Below are 21,609 nucleotides of genomic sequence, written 5' to 3'. Positions count from 1 at the left end.
TATAGTTATATATTCCTCTTTAGCAAAGATTATTGCATCAACGTTACACCACGGGAATTGAATATATTCGGAGTATATACATTCAATAGTGTAAGCAATTATTCTTACGCGGTACATCAGTGCATGTGATTAGCTGGTACAAGGTAATGTACATAATTCATATAATTCAATATATAAATATATAATATAAATGTTTACGTACATGTAGAACACCATAATGAATCTACTATAGTTTCCATGGAGATCGATGATCATTCCATGCAGATTACCAGTAAGTAAACGTTGTAACTTGACTAAAAAAGATAAACAATCTGACATTTTTTGCACTTCGTAGTATACATGTAATTTCAAACTTTAGATATAACAGATGATCAGTGCCATGTTTGCTTTGGGGAGGTATCGGGGGCACATATGTGCGCATCATGTCATCGTGCTGTCCATGTATTTTGCGGTGTTGGAATAGGGCCAGAAGGCTATGGGCAAGAAGTAAGGTGTTTCAAATGCCAGAATACGGGTGAGTGAACGTGAGTTAATTGAAAAAATTCCATTCGGTAAAATTCCTTTAGGTTTATCCAATTTATATTCGCTCTAGCACTTATATATCAATTATATACCTTTTGACAAAAAATCCTTGGTTTAAAGACAGAACAAAGAACAACAAGAGACAAGTGCTGCATATTTAATATCACAGGACATTCACTCCGATCGCTTACCATATCATAAATAGGACACGCGCAAAGAACATTCTGACTTGAGTAGCATAATAATAGTTAATTAAAAAAAATGAAATTAACAACAAAAATAGAATTTTTGAGAATTTTGCACTCAATGCTGAATATCGCATTATACAACTATTTGTAAGGTTAACCTAGCTATTCCTTGTCAATTTAATTTGTTTTAATAAATTAGTGCTAGTATTCCCTGCCCGAATTTGTTCCTTACGTGAAGTCGGTTTATATAATTATGCATTATTCTCTCTATTTTGCAGATAATTTACTTCATCCAAACGAAACTGGCCAGGTCCTAATTCTAAAATTGAGGTATTTTAACGCGTTTTGGGCATTTTGCCTTTCTATTTTGAGCTCATATTTTAGAAATATGCACGAGAAAAAGAATATGGTACAAAAATGGAAAGCGAGTGCATGCAACTTATAATTACAACATAAAAAGTACTAAATATATTTTATATAGGAAGAGAGCCAAAGTTCCAGTGACGAGTATGTACCTAGCACAGATGAAGAAGGTATGCATCAGGTCATGTGTATCGCAAAAATCGGGCAAAATACTTTTCGCACAGACGTCGTAGTCGGTTAATAAGCCTAAGTTTAATATTTTCTTTTTAGACAAAGATTCTGAGTCTGAAGATGACGATGAGTATGCATTTAAAGGTACACATGCTAGTTTATATATAAAAATTGTAGGAATAAAAACTATAAACGCTAAGAAATATTCAAGGGAAAAATACCACATAGCTATAAGTCGTATCGGGATATTGCTTATTTATCTCTTGCAATTCTGAAGAAACTGTTTAAGACAGTAAATGTACGATGTCTTAAACTAGCTAAATCTATAAGAATTACAAATCAAACGTCTCAATGAAACGACTCACGGATGCACGAATAGCCGATTAATTGGTGGCTAGTAGACTAACCAGATAAACAAGTTGTTAATACTAAGCGCGCAATGCAGGTTGGCCGAGTAAATGGTACTAAAGAATGCGAGAAATGCCTCCCTGATACTCCTATACGGAGTATCCGTGATTCAAAAATGAGTTCTAACCTTACCGGAAAATATTTTTCAAATCTCTTAGATGGAACAGACAAGTCCCTAATAAGAACTGACAGCAGCGCTAGTGAAGCAATCAAGAAATCTGGAGGTAAATTAATTTTATAGTGCATGTCAATTGATGCTTGCAATCCTCTCTATATAGACATAGTCCAAGTCCTTACAATTTTCCAACCAGTCAGATAACGTCTTGTCATGTCAGCGCCGTAGTCAAGAAATTTTAAGAAATTCTTTGTTGATCAATCTTTCTTTTTATCTGCATGTAGTGTATATAATGTCAAGCAGTGAAAAAGATGGAAGAAGAGTATACGACAAAAAAAATGCCTGCTACTTTTGTGAGAAGGAATTTGGCAAGCTTGGTCGACATCTCTTCCAAGTCCATAAAAATGAAAAAGAAGTGGCAGAAATTGTAGCTCTCGAAAAAAACGACAGAACGCGCCAGTTGGTACTAGACAAATTGTGTCGCCTTGGTAATTTTAACCACAACTTGAAAGTGTTGGAGGTTCATGAAGGTGAACTAAAGGTAATGCGGAGACCAGGAGAAAACGAAGATAAAGACCCCTCCAATTACTTGCCCTGTCAGTTTTGTCATGGTTTCTTCCAGAAAAAGGATCTATACCGACACTGCCCAAAATGTCCTTTCGCTCAAGAAATAAACCACACCATGAAATCCAAGAAGCTGCAGCATGCGGGAAGATTGTTGTTGGCAGCAAATAAATTTCCATCCGGTGCTAGTCAACAACTATCAGATAACGTCTTGGCAATAATGGCGATGGATGATGTCAGCGCTGTAGTCAGAACTGATGAAACAATCCTAAGGGTGGGCTCCACACTAATAGAGAAACGCGGCAATGAAAAAGCTGTGGAAGTTTCACAACAAATGCGTATTCTTGCCCGATTGCTCATAAAGGTTAGAGAGTTATGTTGTGTTCCAACTTTATCGCTTGAGAAGAGTTTGACGCCAGCACAATTTGATAACCATCTTGCCAGCGCAAGATATCTTGGTGGATACACAGGAGCACCGAACACCAGTGCGGATCGTTTCAAATCCCCGTCGACAGCTGCCAAATGCGGATATGCCTTAAAAAAAGCGGCGTATGTAGTAAAAGGCCAGGCATTGCGAAGAAAAGACATGGAAGCAAAAAACGACGTCGATCTGTTCCTAGAGCTGTACGAGGGAGAATGGAGCGCCAAAGTAACATCTCAAGCCCTGGATAATTTGTCATTTAAAAAACACAACAAGCCACAACTCCTGCCAATAACAAACGACCTACTAGCCTGCGAACTTTCCTCAACGAGCAGATTTTGGAACTTAGCGAGGATGTGAAGAAAAACCCTATGCAAGAAAATTGGAGGAAACTTGCTAATTCAGCCTTAGCAAGACTGATTATGTTCAATAAACGGAGAGGTACCAAAACGCTCATGTTTATGTTCTGGGAGACTGATATTATTCAATGCTATTATTTTATATTATAATATCTTATCAAAGGACAGGGCAATAAAAATCATTTTTGCCTTGTTCAAAACATATACTTTCACCTTTCTTACTTTTGGATATCACATGTACTTGTTTGTGGTAAATGACTTTCGCGTTCTTTTAAATGCGAAAAAATAAGCTTTGGCAGATAAATAATTAAATTATTCAAAGTTACATGTATCTATACTAAACAAATAAACTTCATGTTAACAGGTGGGGAGGCTTCTCGAATGAAACTCGATGCTTTCCAAGGGAGGCCTTTGTGGGGCAACATTCACAACGAGGAAATAGTTTCTGCCCTTTCAGCCACTGAAAGAGAACTCTGCAAACGGTACGTGATAAAGTTAGCTACATTTTCATTATCTATATAAGTCAGCATAATGTTAATTGTAGAGAAAACCGGAAAAACAACTTACGCGCTTCATTACAAGGCAAACCTATAATAGTATAACGGTGACAGTCCAGAAAGGTTGAAACTTATAGTCCCATTATATAACCTGACGTATTATCCTAAAATAAATTAAACTCTAGGTTTGACATGGTGGAAATTCTTGGAAAACGAAACAGAAAAGTTCCCGTGTTGCTGACACCTGATGTAAAAGCTGCCATACTTGTCTTGAACAGGACAAGGGAAGATGGGAATGTGAACGAAGAAAATCCCTATGTTTTCGCAGTGAATGACGGAAGTTCAAAACAGTTTTTACGAGGGAACGATGTTATACGTCATGCATGTAAAATGGTTGATCTTAAAAATCCCGACGTGATTACTTCAACCAACCTCCGAAAGTATGTGGCAACTGTGTCGCAGCTCGTTGACATGGATCAAAATGAATTGGGATGGCTGGCAACTCATCTTGGCCACGACGTGCACATCCATAAAGAGTTCTACAGGATGCAAGAAAGCACACTTGAGATGGCAGTAGTTGGTAACCTCTTAATGGCCATCGATGAAGGGAGGGCACACGAATTTAAAGGGAAAAACCTGCGGGACATTACACTTCAAGGTATTGTCAGAATGATAAAATTATTACATCAAACACCAAAATAAGCGCCGCCATACGGCAGACAACTTACAATTATTTACATTAACTGATTAGTATAGGTAATGATAAGAATATGTGAAGAAGAAGAATTAAAATTTCTTATCTTATTCCAGACTTTCACAATACTCAGAGTGAAGAGGATGCCGAGGTCTGAGTTAGATAAAGGTAAATATTTCTAAGTAACACTGTTATACCAATTCCAGTGGTGGTGTGATCCAGGTGCTGTAATATTGCGGTTAGTGATACACAGTATATATATATATATATAATATATATATATATATATATATATATATATATATTATATATATATATATATATATATTATATATTGTGTATGTGACATAAAACTGTTCAATTTCAGTTAACAGGCTCTTGGAGACACAATTTATGAACATTAATACATCACACAAAACCTATATATAGGCAGGTTATATGCAAATCCTATAGGCAACTACATGTACCCTTAGTGGTTATAGCTTCAGCCGGCATCCGGATCTAAATAAACTTCGTAACTTTCTTAACTGAATTTGCGCGTTGATACGAACGCTAGTAAGGCACGTTTCTCTCTGTCTCTGGGTCTCCGTTAGTAAAGTTTATCAACCTTCGGTTCATTGCGACAGGTAAAGTTGCTTAATTCAAACAGCATATTATATACCCAACAAAGCCTTCAACAACCGTGTGTTATACTGCATATATTTTATACGTATTCCTGAAATTCTTCAGGCCAAAATCTTTAAGCTGAAGTCAGAAAATTGCTAAATTGCACTTTCTATGTTACTAAATATCTCAATATATATATTGTAGAAAACCGATTCCCCCAGAGCAACATAACATCGCCATCGCTAACTTCTGCTGGCAAAAGGACAACGACCAAAAAGGGTAAGGCTACATATGTGGCTTTTACTAACATTAATTGCTCTCAAACAATAAATCGCTTTGCGAGCAAGTGGTACAATTGTCTTATAGTATAACTACTATAAATACCATTTTATGAGCGAAATAAACATTGCATAATTGCAATTAATTTCAGTCAATCTTTATCCCCACATACAAAGAAGTCCGAAATCCAATCCGAAAAAATATAAGGGCCTGAAGCCAATATGATGCGCACGTAAATTGGCAAAAAAATCATCAGTTCACTTACCAGGTTGTTTTCAGCCAAGCAATGTTCAATATTTTCTAAAACAGAAAATCAATATATATTACATATAAGATCTCCATGTATGGGATTTTCAATGGCTTAAATTTTCAATGCTAGACAGTTTTAAACTTTTTAACCCTAGGAACGAACAAGTCCACTGAAAAGTCTAAAAAACATTGTAACAAGAAAAGGGGAACCCTCGAGGCAGGTAAGATTGTTGCAAAAATTTTAATTTCTGCATCATCAGTGACGCATGAATTTGTATAACGGTTAACCACACTGACTGTAACATAATGACAAACACTTGAGGAACGAAGCAGACACTTACTCAGGCCTAAGTAAATTTGCTCTCATTAAATTTCACCTCTGCTATTGCATCGTTATCAATTCTTTATCGTCTTCGAATAACATGCTATCTAACGCACAAAGCAAAACCATGCAGCCGATTCGCGACAGAAAAGTTCGTAACTCTCACAATATTAAACATAGAATGCATGCAGTCCATGAATGCTTATCATATATATGTATAGTAGCTATTTTTGAGACCTTGGAAAATATTTCCCTATGCGGACCTCCAATCTGGTAAATCACATATATGGTAAATCACAAATATTTACTCGTTAACACATGCACGAATTAAAGTTTTTTTATTTGTCCGAAAAATGTGGATATTAACATATCATAATGCGTGGTCAAGAGTCATATGCTCAGAGGTTTCAAATTAAAAACGATATACCAACAGTCCATACCCATGCAAACGCATGCTGCGAAGATTTGTTTTATAGACTCGGCAATAGAGTAAGGTTGGTCTATCCCACGTCTTGCTAAGGATATTTTTTGGCCTTCTTTTGTGCACAAGGCACAGACCATTTTTTGAAGGGTAAATCATGCATAATCAGGCAGATTATATTCTGCAAAGGGCAAACCTAGTTAATTGAAGCTATTATTGCCACATTATGTTACTTAAGGCACTGTACAAAAATTGAATAACCTTTTGGAAATAGTGAGCAGTATTTGTACTTACTCTCCGCGCCTGTCTCGGATATATTTTGTCTTTATACAAAATCGGAACATGCTGAACAGAATACAAATATTTTTTCCACAAATCTCGGAAAAGATCATTCATTACAAGATCTACAAAGAGAATAAATGAAAATAACTTATCAGCAGAAATTAGTGGCATAATACTTTTATGGACTTTACATTTGAATTATCAACCGGGTAAGCTGATATATATGTAACGAACAATCAATTTTGTCACTCATAAGTCGTAACTAGACGAAAGACCGTCAGCCGTTCCATAATCATGTATTAACGAATTTAACTTACCCAGGTCAATAGCTAACTATGTTAACTTGTATTACATACAGTCTATAATGAATTTACTATAATTTATATAGGTCAGCAACGAAAGATGGTGGCGAAGAAAACGTGGACAACCCCAGAAAGAAAGGCAGCGTTGAAAACATTCCAAAAACACATTCAAAATGGAGTGCTACCCAAAAAAAACGAGTGTGTTAAGTTTTTGGAGGAGAATCACGGGATAGTACAAAACAGAACATGGACAAACGTGAAGGATTATGTGAGAAACTACACCGTGAAAAAGAAGTAAACAAGTTTGAATCCTTTTATATTTTATTCAGAGCAGAACGCAGCTTGTTGAACTTGCCTCTTTATATATGATATTTTAGCCAGAATGCAATTTCAAATTCTTCACCAGCATTCTCGTTAATGCCGCTCTGATTCTGATCGTGAATTATAGAAGTGAAGTTGCTACGTGAATGTTAAAAAACTAAGAAACATTGTCTTTGCTGGAAACAAATGGCCAGCGATAAAACTGAATGACGTCATCGTGTGAATCAGTCGTAAATCTGCAGACGTCAAACCAATTCTATTATTTTATGTTTTCAATTATAACCTCAACATAACAAGAATGTCTTATATTAATTATTAAACGGATCTCTTTTCTTCAGATTACTTTGAAAGTGATTCCAATGACAATTATGGAGCGACGACCTTAGAAGGACTATTGCAACATATAGTGACTTTGAAACTGATGACATATTTAGTGAAAGTGTACAGTAAGACCTTAATTTGTAAACAGACATAAGTTTAAAGCCATTTTGTTGCACAAACAATTTTCACTAAAATGTTCGCTGCAATTTTCTTCTGTTGTGATTCTAAACAATTCATTAGCCATGTTCTAAATGAAGACAGCAAGTCGGATAGTTATATGTTTGTCTACATATAACATGACTGCTCTAAGCATCGGACAAACAATGATTTAATGATGTACAAAAATAACACAAACAACTGCACCATACCTGACAGCAAAAATTGTTTGTGCAAGAGTCGCAATAAAACTTTTGGGTAACTGTATTAATTAATTAATACTTCTGATTCACTTGTGCTATTATGAAAGCTAAGAAGGGAAAACTATGACATTGAGTTGTGTTCAGATATTTTTGCACAGTTTGTTTCAGATTGTTTGTTATAACATGCAATGTGCATTTAGTGCAAGCTGTAAACAAACTTTTCACATGTATATATAATATAATCTAAGGTTTTCACACCATAAAGCATGATTCAATACAAATATTTTGTTTATGTAATTTTGTATAATGTATTGTATAATTTTAAAAATGTCATAAGTTGATTTATGTAATAGATGTATATATAGGCCCAGTTTACATTTCAATAAATTTAAGTTTGATTTTCATGGAAAACAATTATAGATTGGTATATTTTTAGCAATTATGTATTAATGGCAGATAGGTTTTGTGCTTTTTAATAATATACGTCACTCTATTTCTGTTTTGGCACAAATACTTTAAGACGAATGACTAAACCCATACAATTCTGCCTGCTTGAGATGAATTTTGGGTGAATAAACTGACTGGATTTAAAAAATAAGACAGCAATGCAGGCAGTAGTAATATACAATTAATAGATTAATGATCAAATATTACATTTGTGATATCAAACAGGGTTTTGAATTAACAGAGTACTGGTAGTAGCACAATTATTTTATTTTCTTACACAATTCACCCCTGTTTATACTACATTTAATTTACTGGCACAGCACAACAAAATGGGTACTCATACCCAATTTTATATTTTTACTAGAGTTCAGGCTACCTATACAAAGACAGACCTGTGAAATGAGCATGAGTACCCATTTTAGCCGTGCCCATAAGTGTAGCGTAAAACGAGGCTTATACTATATAGTATATAGCCTATCAAAATAGGTACTGGTAAAGCTGGCACTGCAGCCATTTTGTTTGCCCACGAGACCAAACAGTCAGGAACGTACATCAACAACAAGCTCGGAAAAAAGGAAAAGATCACTGAAAGGCAACCGCCCTCCGCTGTAATTTTAACGTAGGTGATATGCACCTGGCAATAGGGACGATAAATTTTTGTTCAGACTTCAGATACCCGATTGCACAAATTATGCACACTTATAATTTACCCTCTGACAATAAAATTCAAAATTATCTTTCAACATGTACCTTGTGGGAATAAAAATCTTCATTTCTTAGATGATTAGCCGCTAAATTCGTCCAGGACAATCCCTTCTTTAGTTTTCCAACGGGAATGGAGATTTTGCGACAAGCTTTTTATATATTATCTCATAATTTTTGAGTTCATGAATGCGAACACATATTATCCTCCATTGGATTGTATCGATCAGGTTCGTCAACCTTGTCTTTGACTCTGCCGTTTGATATCGTACTAGGTGATAATTTCGGAAAAACGGCAAGAAAAAGAATAAACCGTTTACCATATCACGAAATTCTGAAGAATACCATACAAAGGTCTTTTATCATCTTTTATTGATGGTGCGAGCATATAGGTGCGAGTATGCTCCGAGTGTCATCCGACACTTTCCGAATTGTAACCGGACAACAGCGGTCCCGTTCAAAATTTCCAACTGTATTTTATTGATTTATTCATATAATATCTACTATTTCTACTATTATAAAATGGCGCATAAACATTATTTGTCTTTTCTCAAGAAGCTGTTACGATTGTTGGACGAGTCACAGATTGAAAAGATCGATGAAAAGGAAATTCACATTGATAGACGACCATAAATACTACGATCAATGAGCATTAGGTTGACTTTAGCGCCAGTACGGACTGTTGAAATATTTTCGCCGGGCAGTAAAAGACGTTCATCAAATAACGCGCCAAGAGTACTAAAGTAAGTGCGCTTCACTTCCTACAGGCTCGGGGATTTAATATTAGGGACATTATTAAGCATGTACATGTAATGTAAGACGGCAAAACGAGGACGCGACTTAGACATTTCTTTAAATAAATACTATGGTAAAGAGTTGTTGTATATTATCAATCGTATCAATTTAATCAGGTATAAGACGTTGAAAACATTGTGTTAATATTTGGGAACAATTCTGAGAGCCTAATTCGAGGTACCGCTCACTGCGTCCTACGTCTCCCACAACTAGAATTACAAATTATAAGTAAAACGCTGTGAGTGAATACACGTAGTACTTCCAGATAGTAATGGCAATATTGTGCGTCAAAAAACTTAATCTTGTTTACATAATGATTAACTATACAATATTATATCGTCAATTCTCCCGAGTTGAGATCGCGTATATTACGCATTCGTATAGGATGAAACCGCAGTACTATGCTACGTGTGCTCAAAAAATCATCCTGACCAACAAAAATCGCTGAAATCGAGATGCACGTCAACAATATAGGGCTAAATATTTATTTATTTTCAGTGACCTATTGTATTGATAACATCGTCGTCGTGCCCCCGTCCTACATGCTTAAGGTCCCTTTTGGCATGCTGCGAGGGAAGATAATATCAGCATTTCATTATTGATCGAAACATGTATAATGTCTTAATGACTGCCATGCTAGCTGAATAAAATTGTGTATAAGTCATGCACAAAGCAGAAGCATTGTGCGGTCCTCGTGTATTACAGGTGTAGCACTGTGTGGACATAAAATGCAAGTCCACATTATGGAAAAATTCTTGTACAAGTTACCACAATGATAGTCGCATTTTATACACATTTTTTACACTGAACCTGTGAAATGTCATTGTGGGAAGACTTTGTTTTTTCTTATAATTCGCTATTTTTTTGTTTTTTTCGACTTTTCTGATATGTCCTGAACTGTTCGAGTTGTGTTTTTCAATGCGATTGAGGAAATTTCATTAGGATCCTCATTTTCAGATGAAAAATCTTGATAAACATTCTGTGGACTCGCTCTGAGGCCACACAATGTGCTAAGTCCGCGTAAGGTAAGACACAAACTTGTGGGAGCTCCCACAATGTGCGTTTCACAGATACATCGACTCAAGCAAGTATTAAGCGGTTCCTTCTCAGTTACACACAAATCCGTATCCGTACACGTTGTATCCGTTTGGCACGCCTGTGAGATAGCTAGCTCAGACGCAAGCCCGTCATGGAAAACTTTATCAGCTTCAAGATAACCAGACTATACCAGTACAAAGCTTTGTACAAAATACACGCGTAATTTCGGCAGATTTGCCACCCTCAAAACATAACAAACTCTTAGCTTTTCGCCAAGTAATCACAATATCATCGCCTGTAAATACTTTTTTATCCCCGCCAGGTTGATTCCAGTCACCATATAGTTTTAAATCATCACTCAAAAAGAATTTGAGACTGTTATAATCACCAGCCCAAGCAAGTCGAATCCAACTATCCGCCATCATGGAATATCAAATCTATGACATTATAGTGGACAACTTTAATTTCGCATTTAATTTAATTACAGTAGTCCTCCGCTAACTCGAACTCGCTTAACTCGAACTCCTCGCTAACTCGAACTAAATCCTATTCCCCTTGAATTTGGCAGTGTTTTTTATAGTAATTTACTCCGCTTAACTCGAACTCGCTTAACTCGAACTCCTCGCTAATTCGAACAAAATTTTGTTTTCTCTTGGACTTGATCAAATATATCCGGTTAACTCGAACTTTGGTTTCGAGTCATAGATCAGCAAACTTTAAAATGTGAGAAGATAGCATTTTGACAACTGGAAACTATCGAAGTAGCAACAAGTTAATGAAATTGTATAATTGATTTTAAATTTCAAAAGACTTTCTGTAGTGCCACGGTTGTTATTGATCCAGCTTTTTTAGTTCATTTTATATTCTTTCGATCTTTTTAATTTTAAAACGTCGTCCACTCTCGGTGAACATTCATATTGGTAGGCATGATATCTCTTGAAGAATGATTCGATTGGATTTTATACCTCATTGCATTACTTATAATAAACGTAATCTGACACCAACTCCGGTTAACTCGAACCCCCGGTAACTCGAACAATTTTTCTTTCCCCTTGGCAGTTCGAGTTAGCGGGTGCTACTGTATAACTTTAATTTTGCATTATATTTGCATTCCCGGGCGCGTAATAAAATCTCCAGGCGGAATTAGTACATACCCTCACCAGGCCCTTCGCGCAACCTTTGTCGTACCAGCATTAATGACAATAGCTCAGTCACTACATGATATCATACTATAAATTATAGTATACAGCATCTCTACTGAGGTAACTAGCAACGCACTATGACAAAAAAGAATCGGTACTCCATGCGTATACGAGGGTAGCGAATTTCTTTCTTAATTTGCGAATTTATTTTCCTAATTGCGCATGCACGGTCTCTGTATACTATTATAGTGGAACACAATGCACTTCCTTGTTTACTAAATCTCTCTCATATAACATGCATGCATCTTTTACTAAATTTCCCTCTCGCATATAACTAATGTATAACGTCGTGAGACGTGTACTAGACTCCATAAGTATGGTTTATTGTTTAAAAATATAGAAAATTTAAATTCGCAGCAACTTTGATTTCCTTCAATACTTCATTGAAACAGCTTTGAATCTGCATGGAGGTGAAGTTATCACTAATCACGTCTCGTTTATATCTACATAATGCATACATGCAGTCAACGTCGATTCAAAATACTAATTCTCTGTTATCAAAAGTCTCTTAAAATCGCAATAAAGATGAAATAAACCAATTACGTTTCAAAAAGGGATATTAAAATGAAATGACGTAAAGTTCGAGTTTCTTCAATGTGGTCGGTAGCCGCATCTCGTTAATAAACAAGGCCATCCTGTTAATTATCACATCTTTGCTCACATTTTTCCAGAGTCGCAAAATTTTTGTCGTCGCCTTTGCACCATTCATATAAAATATATAGAAGAATAATGCATACGATTATGGTCGGTCAGATAATGACCAGACAACACAAGAGAAGACAAGATCTTATATATCATGCATATAACTTAAACAACAAAAAAATTATATGGTCATTTTTTTAATAATAGTAAACATCAATAATAATAAGCATAAACATTTTCTCTTATACTCCATAAAATCTTATATTATTATTCAGTAATAAATTAAAATACGCGATCGGATTAACACAATCGAAAGCCTTTTAATTTAGGGTCAAGGGATATAAAATAATTAAATAATACAGTAAATAAAAGAACATTAATTAAAGGACCGTGCATAATGGCCAAAGAGAGATAAAAAGGGATATTAAAATACGACGTAAAGTTCGAGTCCCTTCAATGTGGTCGCTTGTCGTTAATAAACAAAGCCACCCTTTTATCACACCTTTGCTTCCATTTTTCCAGAGTCGCAAAATTTTTGTCGTTGCCTTTGTACACAATTCATAGAAGATATTGTATATACATGCAAAATAGCAGACGTGTCAGATAATTACGAGACAAGACAAGATCTTATATATATTCTTGAGGCTGTAATATTAAAATACATTTTCAGTCATCTACTTTTGCGTGCAAGTTGTTATCAAAAGCACATGTTGTCGCTTAAACAACAAAAAAATGATTGCCTAACATATGACATGTACTACAGTCGCTAATCAGTTTATTAAGAAATTTATATCAATAATTGCTAGCTTTTACAAGTTTCTTCGAATACAAACTTTTTCTAGCTAAGTTTGTGATTCGTTGCCTACAACCCTTTTAGCCTGATAACGCAAACACATCCAGAGTACGGTATAATTATAAAGGACCATTAATATAAGTAAAGGTTCATAATGGTTTATAGTAACTTAAGAATGATGTATTGTATTAACGTTAACAAACGCTTCTCTAACTTGAGCCTGGACGTCCGCTGGATACCTTATAATTCCAAACTTTATAGTGGAGTTAAAATGAGGGGGAAATATGCCCAATACGCCTCATACTTTGGAATTGCTTACAAAGTATTATTATTATTATTTCTAAATCTTTATACAGGATAAAAACTTCAGTTTCTACACAATATTTATACAATAAAATACAGTGTGACAACTGCTTTTTTTTTCTTTTTTTAATTAATTAATTAATTAATTATTTATTGGGTATGAATACAAATTTAACAACATCAATTACAATATTAAAACAAAACGAACAAAAAAAAAAATCATCCCAAATGGACGAGGTGCGAACGAGATTTATAATAAAAAAACTACCCATGCGAGGCACCTCTCCGAAAATATACATGATAACAGAGTGAGAATATTCATACAAACAACAGAACAAGTTTAACAAAATACAAAACAATAAATCACAATACACATACAAAACGTAATACAGTCAATTTTTATGACATGGACATTCACGTGACATAGACCAGGTACATAACAAATTAACATCAAAAACGGAACATGTTAACTTAGAGTAATGATCATAAAGATAGTTTTTAAATGTCCTTAAACAAGAGAATGTATCTGGAGTAGATGAACGGCAAACACTGTTCCACAGTTTCACAATTCGATAGAAGTATGAAGCCTGGTAGGTGGATGTATTACAGCAGGGAGTCCTGAGAGTGAGGTTTGGATTGTTGCTGTGACGGGTTCGGTTGTGGGGAACAAAGGAAACATAATTGTGAACATCAAGGTCAGTGATACCATATAGGGCTTTGTAGAAAAAAAATCAGATCTCTCATCTCTCGGTCATAACACAATGGCAATAATTTCAGCTTTGCTAAACGTTCACTGTAGCTGGAATCCCCTTTACGTTGCCTCAATATCCATCTGGTCGCTCGCCTCTGTACTTGTTCGAGCTTGATCTTTTGGGCATGGATGTGTGGTGACCAAACCTCGCTGGCATAACATAGCTGTGATTTAACGAGAGACAGATACAGGGTGCGACGAACTCGGACATTAGTTAAGAGGGGGCATGTTCTTCGAAGTAAGCCTAACAGCTTGTTGGCTTTTGATGTTATGGTGTGAACATGGGAATTCCATGACAGATTTCCAGTCATTATTACCCCAAGATCTTTTTCTTCTTGGACGTGATGGAGATTGGTTGAGCCAAGGTGGTAAGCAAAGGTAATGGGTTTCTTTTTGCGGGACACAGTCAACACTTTGCATTTAGATTCGTTGAATTTGATGTTATCAACGTTTGTCCTGTAGACCTAGCTATATCTTCAGTTACAATGAACTAATTAAAAAGTATAAAATATAAGTAGTAAAATATAACAAATTAATTTACAGAATTGAAATGTTCCTTTAAGCCTTCCCTAAATTTTTCCAAACGGTTCCCACTAATCTTAAATTTAATGGCAGAGCGTTGTATAATTTTGCTCCACCAAAATAAAAACTTTGTTTTGCTACCTCTAGTTTTACCCGTGGTAATCTCAACATGTTATTGTTGTTTCTGGTTCTCTTCTCGTGACTGATCATTGTAAAATACTCGTCAAATATTGGGTTGTGTAGTTCCTTCTCTAAACACTTCCTCACGAGCAGGCAAGATTCGCTTCTGATGATGTCAATGATGTTTGGTACACTTTTACCTTTGACGCTCTTTGCGCGATTTTGAAGTGATGTTAACTTATTCATTTGTGTTTCTGTGAAGGTCATTTTCATTGTACTGCTGTAAGTTAATACGGGAAGTATTATCATCCTAAAAATCTTTTCTGCTGCGTCAACCGTTAGATACTTTCTGACCCTTTGCAACAATCTTAGACGTCCACTTGCCTTTTTGTATGCACAAACAAAGTTGGAGTTCATAAGTAAATGACTACCCATAGTATTGCCCAGATAAACATATTTGTTCACAAAAGATATTTCAGATTGCTGCTCACACATGCATGAAAAGTTCGATAGAAAGCATCTTTTGCCCCCAAGATTGGATATAACATGTTTTCCGTGCGATGTAGCATCAATGAAAAGTTAACTAACGTATAAACGCTCGTTCCAAACTAAATCTTTTTGTTTCCATACACACTGAGTGATTTTCTTCATTTTTCAAAAGTTATGCTATACCAAGTACCAAACAAAGCAGGTCTGCGCCAAACGCCATGATTTTTTTTTCTTTTGCGCGTGTACAAAATATGCCAGCAGCCTGCAGGGGGGGGTGCATATTTCAGGTGGGGGTTTCGCATCCCCCTTTAAATCGACATGCAAATAATTATATAACATAAATAATTCGCTCCAAAAAATAATAAAATTGTAAAAGGCAATTGTGAATAATTATGATAACATAATTCCATCGCTATAAATTATGCATAGCCACTGCCTAAGTTCAAACTTTTTTTTAAGTAAATCATGTTAAATCATGTCCCAATTTATTTTAAACTTTAAATTACTTAAAATACATACTGCTGTCCCCTTTAAAACGAGAACGAAAAAGGTTCCATTTATTGATAGCTAATATGTATACTCTAGATTGCCTCTATACTGAGAATTTGCCTCTATATACGTTTTACTGCATGGGAAGAGAGCTTTTTCTAGTCCAGGCTATATAGCACAAATAAATCCGTAATTAAGGTACATGAAAACATTATAATTAAAGAAACAATACACTAGTAGTATACTTAAAGGTAACGTAGCTACAGTGGAAATATTGACGAACGCTTAGTTTACAATTGACGTTGGATACCTGTTCAGGATACCCCCTGGTCAAGCCTGCGATTAGTCAAAAAATCAACTCAATTTAATATAACCCTTGAATGAATGAGAATTGAAACAGCAAAAATATTCAACTCCCCGATAAAGAGTATGTAGGAGGGTTTGAGTAATTTCACGAATGTGTAATTATTAACTCTGAAGAATGAAGTTGAACCAGGCGCCCAATTCTATATCGGCCAATTCGCCAAAGATATGGCAAGGAAGAGTGGCAAATTGCTGCGCAGATACACATGCATGCGTGGTATGTTCGAGAAAAAGCATAATTTTTCCCAGGATTTGATATAATAGCATGCTTTCCGCGCGATGCACCATTACGACGAATTGGTGTATGCAGTCGCGCAGTGGAAGTTTTTTTTTCTTACTTTTTTCCGCAAAATGGTCTAAGTGATATACCGTATGATTATATCAACTGTTTTGTTTTTCCCTTTTTAAAATTTAATAGGTTGCAACCAACCGAACGCATCCATCCAAGCGCTAATTGCTGCACACAATTCTTTACGCAACATGAAGTTTTTCAAATTTTCTCGTGCGCAGTCTCTTTGGCCGAGTAATTTAAATATATAAAATATAAATTATAATAATAAGTAATTAATAACACAATAATAATAATAATAAGAAGTAATATAAAAATATAATAGTAATAAAATCGAAGTAACACATGCATGCATGCAGGAAAAGCATATTTTGTCACAGGATTTGATATAATATCATGCTTTCCGTGCGATGCACGATTAATGAATTGGTATCATGTCTTTTTTTTCCATACTTTTTTCTGCAAAATGGTCTGAGTGCATGATATATCCTACAAATGAAAGCTATGTTTTTCACCTTTCAAAAGTTATAATTGAACCAGCCGAACGCATTCGCCCAAACGCTAATTTTATTATTTAATTTCTATGCATGTGCACCATATCCACGAACACGGCTAGGAGAGTAGAGTTTTATTATATATATTTAACTCCAAAAAATATCATTTAACTCCCCGATAAAGAGTATGCATGCAGAAGAAGAACTCCACGAAGGTGTTATTAACCGATTATAACCACTCTGAAGGATGGAGTGAAGCAGGCAAAAAGTTTCAACTCTATATATCTATATTCTATAAATTCTATAGCGGAGTTAAAATGAAGGGAAATACAACGAAACTGGGATTGCATACAAGGTATGAGCAACAAACATGGATTGACGACATTGATTATATTTCTATCGGCCAATTCGCTATAGATACGGCTATTAAGAGCGGCAATTTGCTGCGCAGAAACACAGCATCTTTAACCTCCAGATTTGATATAATATCATGCTTTCCGTGCGATGCACGATGAATGAGCTCAGGTGAATGCACAAACGCTCATTCCAACTAAATCTTCTTTTTCTTCACTTTTCCTTTTTTTTCGCAGATCTTTCCAAAAATCTAGTAATTTGATTTTTCATTTTCAAAGGTTATGATGCTACCAACCAAAGCGTTTATTCTTTTGCATGCATGTGTACCAAATTTACCATCAGCCTATATAGGGAGTGTATATTCGCAATTAACAGTTTCACATCCCCATTTAAATCAACATTCAAATATGAAATGACTCACGCCGGGTAAAAGCAAAAAAAGACAAGTGGAGTTCCTGAATATAGACATTGCCAGAGTTCACGCGTTTTTTATAAAGTAGCTAGATCATGTTAAATCATTTCCGAATTAATAAAATCGTTGCTATTTCGACGTTTAACAAGATGTCGTCATGTATGGACGCCTTGACACGTCACAGTTTGCATGGTATGTTTTATGCTGGTATAACTATATTGAATATACAAATTTCCAGTCATACAGCTAAGTAAAATCATTTAACTCTTGAGGATGCGAAATATATATTATATATATATATATGAGCGGACGTGACTATACAGCGCACCATGCGCGCATTTGCCGAACAAATATTGGTCATGAATTTTGCAAGTCATGAAGTTTCGCATGACGTCGCGCGTAATTAAAATCTTTGGGCAGAATTGAAGCCCTCAACCTGCGTTTGCGCTCGGGATATAGCGCTAGGAGAGTTGTTGTATAGAGCCCAACGAAATAGCGATTCAGTTAAAAATAATAAGTTTTAAATGCATTTGATGCTCGCGCTTGAAGTCATATTGATGTGATATAATTATGAACCACTAAAATATCCCGTATAATTACTCAAAAAGGCAATACATTGAGACCCCGACTCTCTCGCTTTCGATACCTATACCATGCAGGTTTGCAAAATCCTAAACCTAATTCCTAGTTCTAGTGCATAGATATTAGCATCTTGACCTTCAAACTTTTACCGTTTGAAGAACATTTGCTTAAGTTCGGGTTCAGGCCCTTTAACTCAAATTGTATACGCGCAATATGCCGGAAAGACCGAAGCGTGTGCGTCTAGTGCCAGACTGTTTTGCCTTTGAATCCACTCTGATATCTAGTCGGCAAAGCCAGCCAAAAAAAGGAAGGACAATGCGTAGTATGACATTGAGGTAGAAGAAGTCGACTAGACAGAAATCTAGTGCGGATTCACTACAAAGGCTACTTAGGCTAGCTATAGCAGCGGCCGCTTAGCCTCACGGCTCACGCGACAACGAAAATAAATAATTACATGTATTAATACAACGATAAACCAAAATAACAAAGATTTAACGGAAGTTTTGACATAAATTGTAAAAAATATTCATATCATTTTAAATATTTATAATTTTATACACTTACTTGCTAATATGATATGCTAATCACAGCTAATGCCGGGAACGTCTCATGCATGGGCATAATTTATAGTTTCCAGCCTGAGCTATTTCGAGCATTTTGGCAATGCTGGATATCAATAGCAAACTAAATGCCAACTTTAGTAAATTGACTCGCATTTTGACAGGCCTAAAATGCCTCGAATAAAATGTAGCTTTCCTTTCGAACTATTTGAATTTGGTTCCAAATCGTGCACAGAGCATGCGTATTTGGAAATATGCCTCAATCCCCGAAACTAATGCCGCGCGCATTGTATAAAGTCCTAATAAAATATCGCTCTACTGTCTCATTTGAACTCGAAAATGACGGGCGTTAATTATGTCTGTTCACCAGGAGCAATCATTCAAAATAAAGCTTATATTACTAATTTTCATATGTCTTGGCAAGTTATTTCCAACATGTTCACACAAAGAGCAAGAAGCAAAAAACGGCAAAATTTACCGACATTTCGCAGCAAATTTGGTAAAATATGAGCCTCAAAATGGGTATTAGGTATTTGTATTAATCAAATTTGACATTGAAACAACTGTATTAGCCACCTTAAAATTGGGCTTAACTGGAAATCATGGTTCAACAGACAAAGCCAGTTTTATCAAACTTAATTGTGTGTAATCACAAGAGAATTTCCATGGAAGTGTATAGTTGCTATATTCAGTGTATTCTTGGTGCATGTTACCGATGATTTTTTAAAATATTTTCCGTTTTTGCAATTCTGATATAATCGAACATGATAGAAAATCTCTTTGTCTTTTTATATAATATTTTATCACACCACCAATTATTATATCGATAATTAGCTTATAGCTTATAACAACTAATTTGTTTATAATAGTTTTTCCAGCAACACAATTTGTAGTTTTACAAAAATTCTGATCGAACTATTTCTGAGGTATTTCGCCTGGTTGGATGAGAGCAAAAATATACGCTTTTCTTTATGTCTTTATCAGAGGTGTAGGCGGGGCCGGAACCCTGCTCCACCCCCTGGTGAAATTTTTCCCTCTCTCCTGAAAATGAATGGATTTATATCATTGTTATTCTGTCACAAAAAACTTGTAGGTGATTTTGCTGATCAAAATTAGCCATCATTAACTCAACAGAATTCCGCACATAAAGTTTTGCACAAAATTTAAATTTGTCGTCACACCGGCGATCTGGACCACCTAGATTTTCCAGCCCTGACCTCTTTCCTGGCGCTTCTGGTCATCATGTCTTAAAATTAGAAATTAAACGATCTGCCTGTTAAATGCGACGATCTACCGCAAAGGTTGAATCTGTTCAAAAATTCAGTCATCACTGTGAAAACTACTCAACGAAACCAACTTATTGTTATGTTACTCAGCTTCAAACAATTGTATTTCTTAAACAACGATGGAATATAGAGGCTCTATTGCACTGAAAGATGTCGCCTTTATTGGATTAACTTTGAAGACATTTTGTCCAGTATTATACCAACTGAACCCCGAACCATGATAATCAGTGTTACTGCATGGTATGTCTTAAAAAAGTGTTTGTGACTTGGCTAATGACATGCAATCGTGTATGTAATTTTGGAAAAATGAACAATGTTGTATATAGTTCGTAAATGTTTTATTAGAACATAGTCTAAAACATATACTCAAATATGTCAAATATATCATGTATATACATATCATTCTAAATGATTTAATAATAAATTAAAAAAGGCTAATAATTTGAGAATCGGTGCAATCGGAATCAGTTTGTTTTCGGTGCAAAACATTGACATTCAATATCTTAAATATCGCATTCAATAATTAGATGTAAAATCACATAGGCCTGAAATTTCTTGAAGCGAATGGTTTATATATAGCAAAAATAAAAAATACCGGATTCCATGCAGTTGTTGATGGTGCTACGAAGAGTAAAAATAACCAAAGAGCGATCTGATCTGCATAAACTGCGTATCAAACTGTACCAGCTACATGGAGCCACAGAAACTTTGAGTGAAGGTCCGGTGAATCCAAAAGGCCTAACATCATATTACAGTGAAAAAAAAGTTACTATCAGCTTACCCCACTGCAAAGCCAAGTTAAGGTGGCTCCCTACAGTTGCTCGAATTTCTTAGATGCCCATTTCATATAGGGATATTCAGCATATAAACATTTGACTGGAAGACTAAAATTTTATATACCTTTCTGGGGCCGGTTGTTCAAAGCTGGGTTAGCGCTAACCCTTGGCTAACCCTGGGTTAGGTAAATCTTACTCCGCTGTTTTGGTTTATATGCCTCTGCACCACTGTTTGTTTCAAGACTTTACAAAATAAGACTTCTATTAATCGACAAAATATTTACGAAAAAATATGTTCAACTTCATAAACAAGCGATTAAAAAATTGATTTAAAATTTTAAGTTAACCCTGAGTTAAGCTAGCCGGCTTTTGAACAACCGGCCCCTGGCAACATACCTAGAGCTGAAATCTATTCAGAACTTGTGCCTGGCAGTCG

General features: G+C 35.5%; 1 protein-coding gene and 2 long non-coding RNA genes across 3 annotated transcripts; all 3 read left to right on the top strand.

Moving 5' to 3' along the window:
• Positions 1-204: 204 nt before the first annotated feature.
• LOC114533361 lies at positions 205-1,012 on the top strand. The gene is made up of 3 exons (XR_003688048.1): positions 205-271; positions 359-514; positions 989-1,012. It is a non-coding gene; the product is annotated as an uncharacterized LOC114533361 (long non-coding RNA).
• An 86-nt stretch (positions 1,013-1,098) lies between these two features.
• LOC114533333 lies at positions 1,099-4,459 on the top strand. Its single transcript, XM_028554841.1, has 9 exons — positions 1,099-1,119; positions 1,192-1,243; positions 1,344-1,388; positions 1,811-1,876; positions 2,052-2,955; positions 3,063-3,193; positions 3,476-3,593; positions 3,794-4,266; positions 4,419-4,459. The coding sequence occupies exons 1-9, from the start codon at positions 1,099-1,101 to the stop codon at positions 4,457-4,459; spliced, it is 1,851 nt and encodes a 616-aa protein (XP_028410642.1).
• Positions 4,460-5,110: 651 nt separating this feature from the next.
• LOC114533360 lies at positions 5,111-7,411 on the top strand. The gene is made up of 3 exons (XR_003688047.1): positions 5,111-5,187; positions 5,592-5,657; positions 6,850-7,411. It is a non-coding gene; the product is annotated as an uncharacterized LOC114533360 (long non-coding RNA).
• The last annotated feature ends 14,198 nt before the right edge of the window (positions 7,412-21,609 follow it).

Source organism: Dendronephthya gigantea, unplaced genomic scaffold, assembly GCF_004324835.1.
Source record: "Dendronephthya gigantea isolate DGI-Jeju-01 unplaced genomic scaffold, DenGig_1.0 000089F, whole genome shotgun sequence".
Lineage (NCBI taxonomy): Eukaryota > Metazoa > Cnidaria > Anthozoa > Malacalcyonacea > Nephtheidae > Dendronephthya > Dendronephthya gigantea.
Note: the sequence above shows the minus strand (reverse complement) of the source record. Positions and strands in the feature narration are given on the sequence as shown.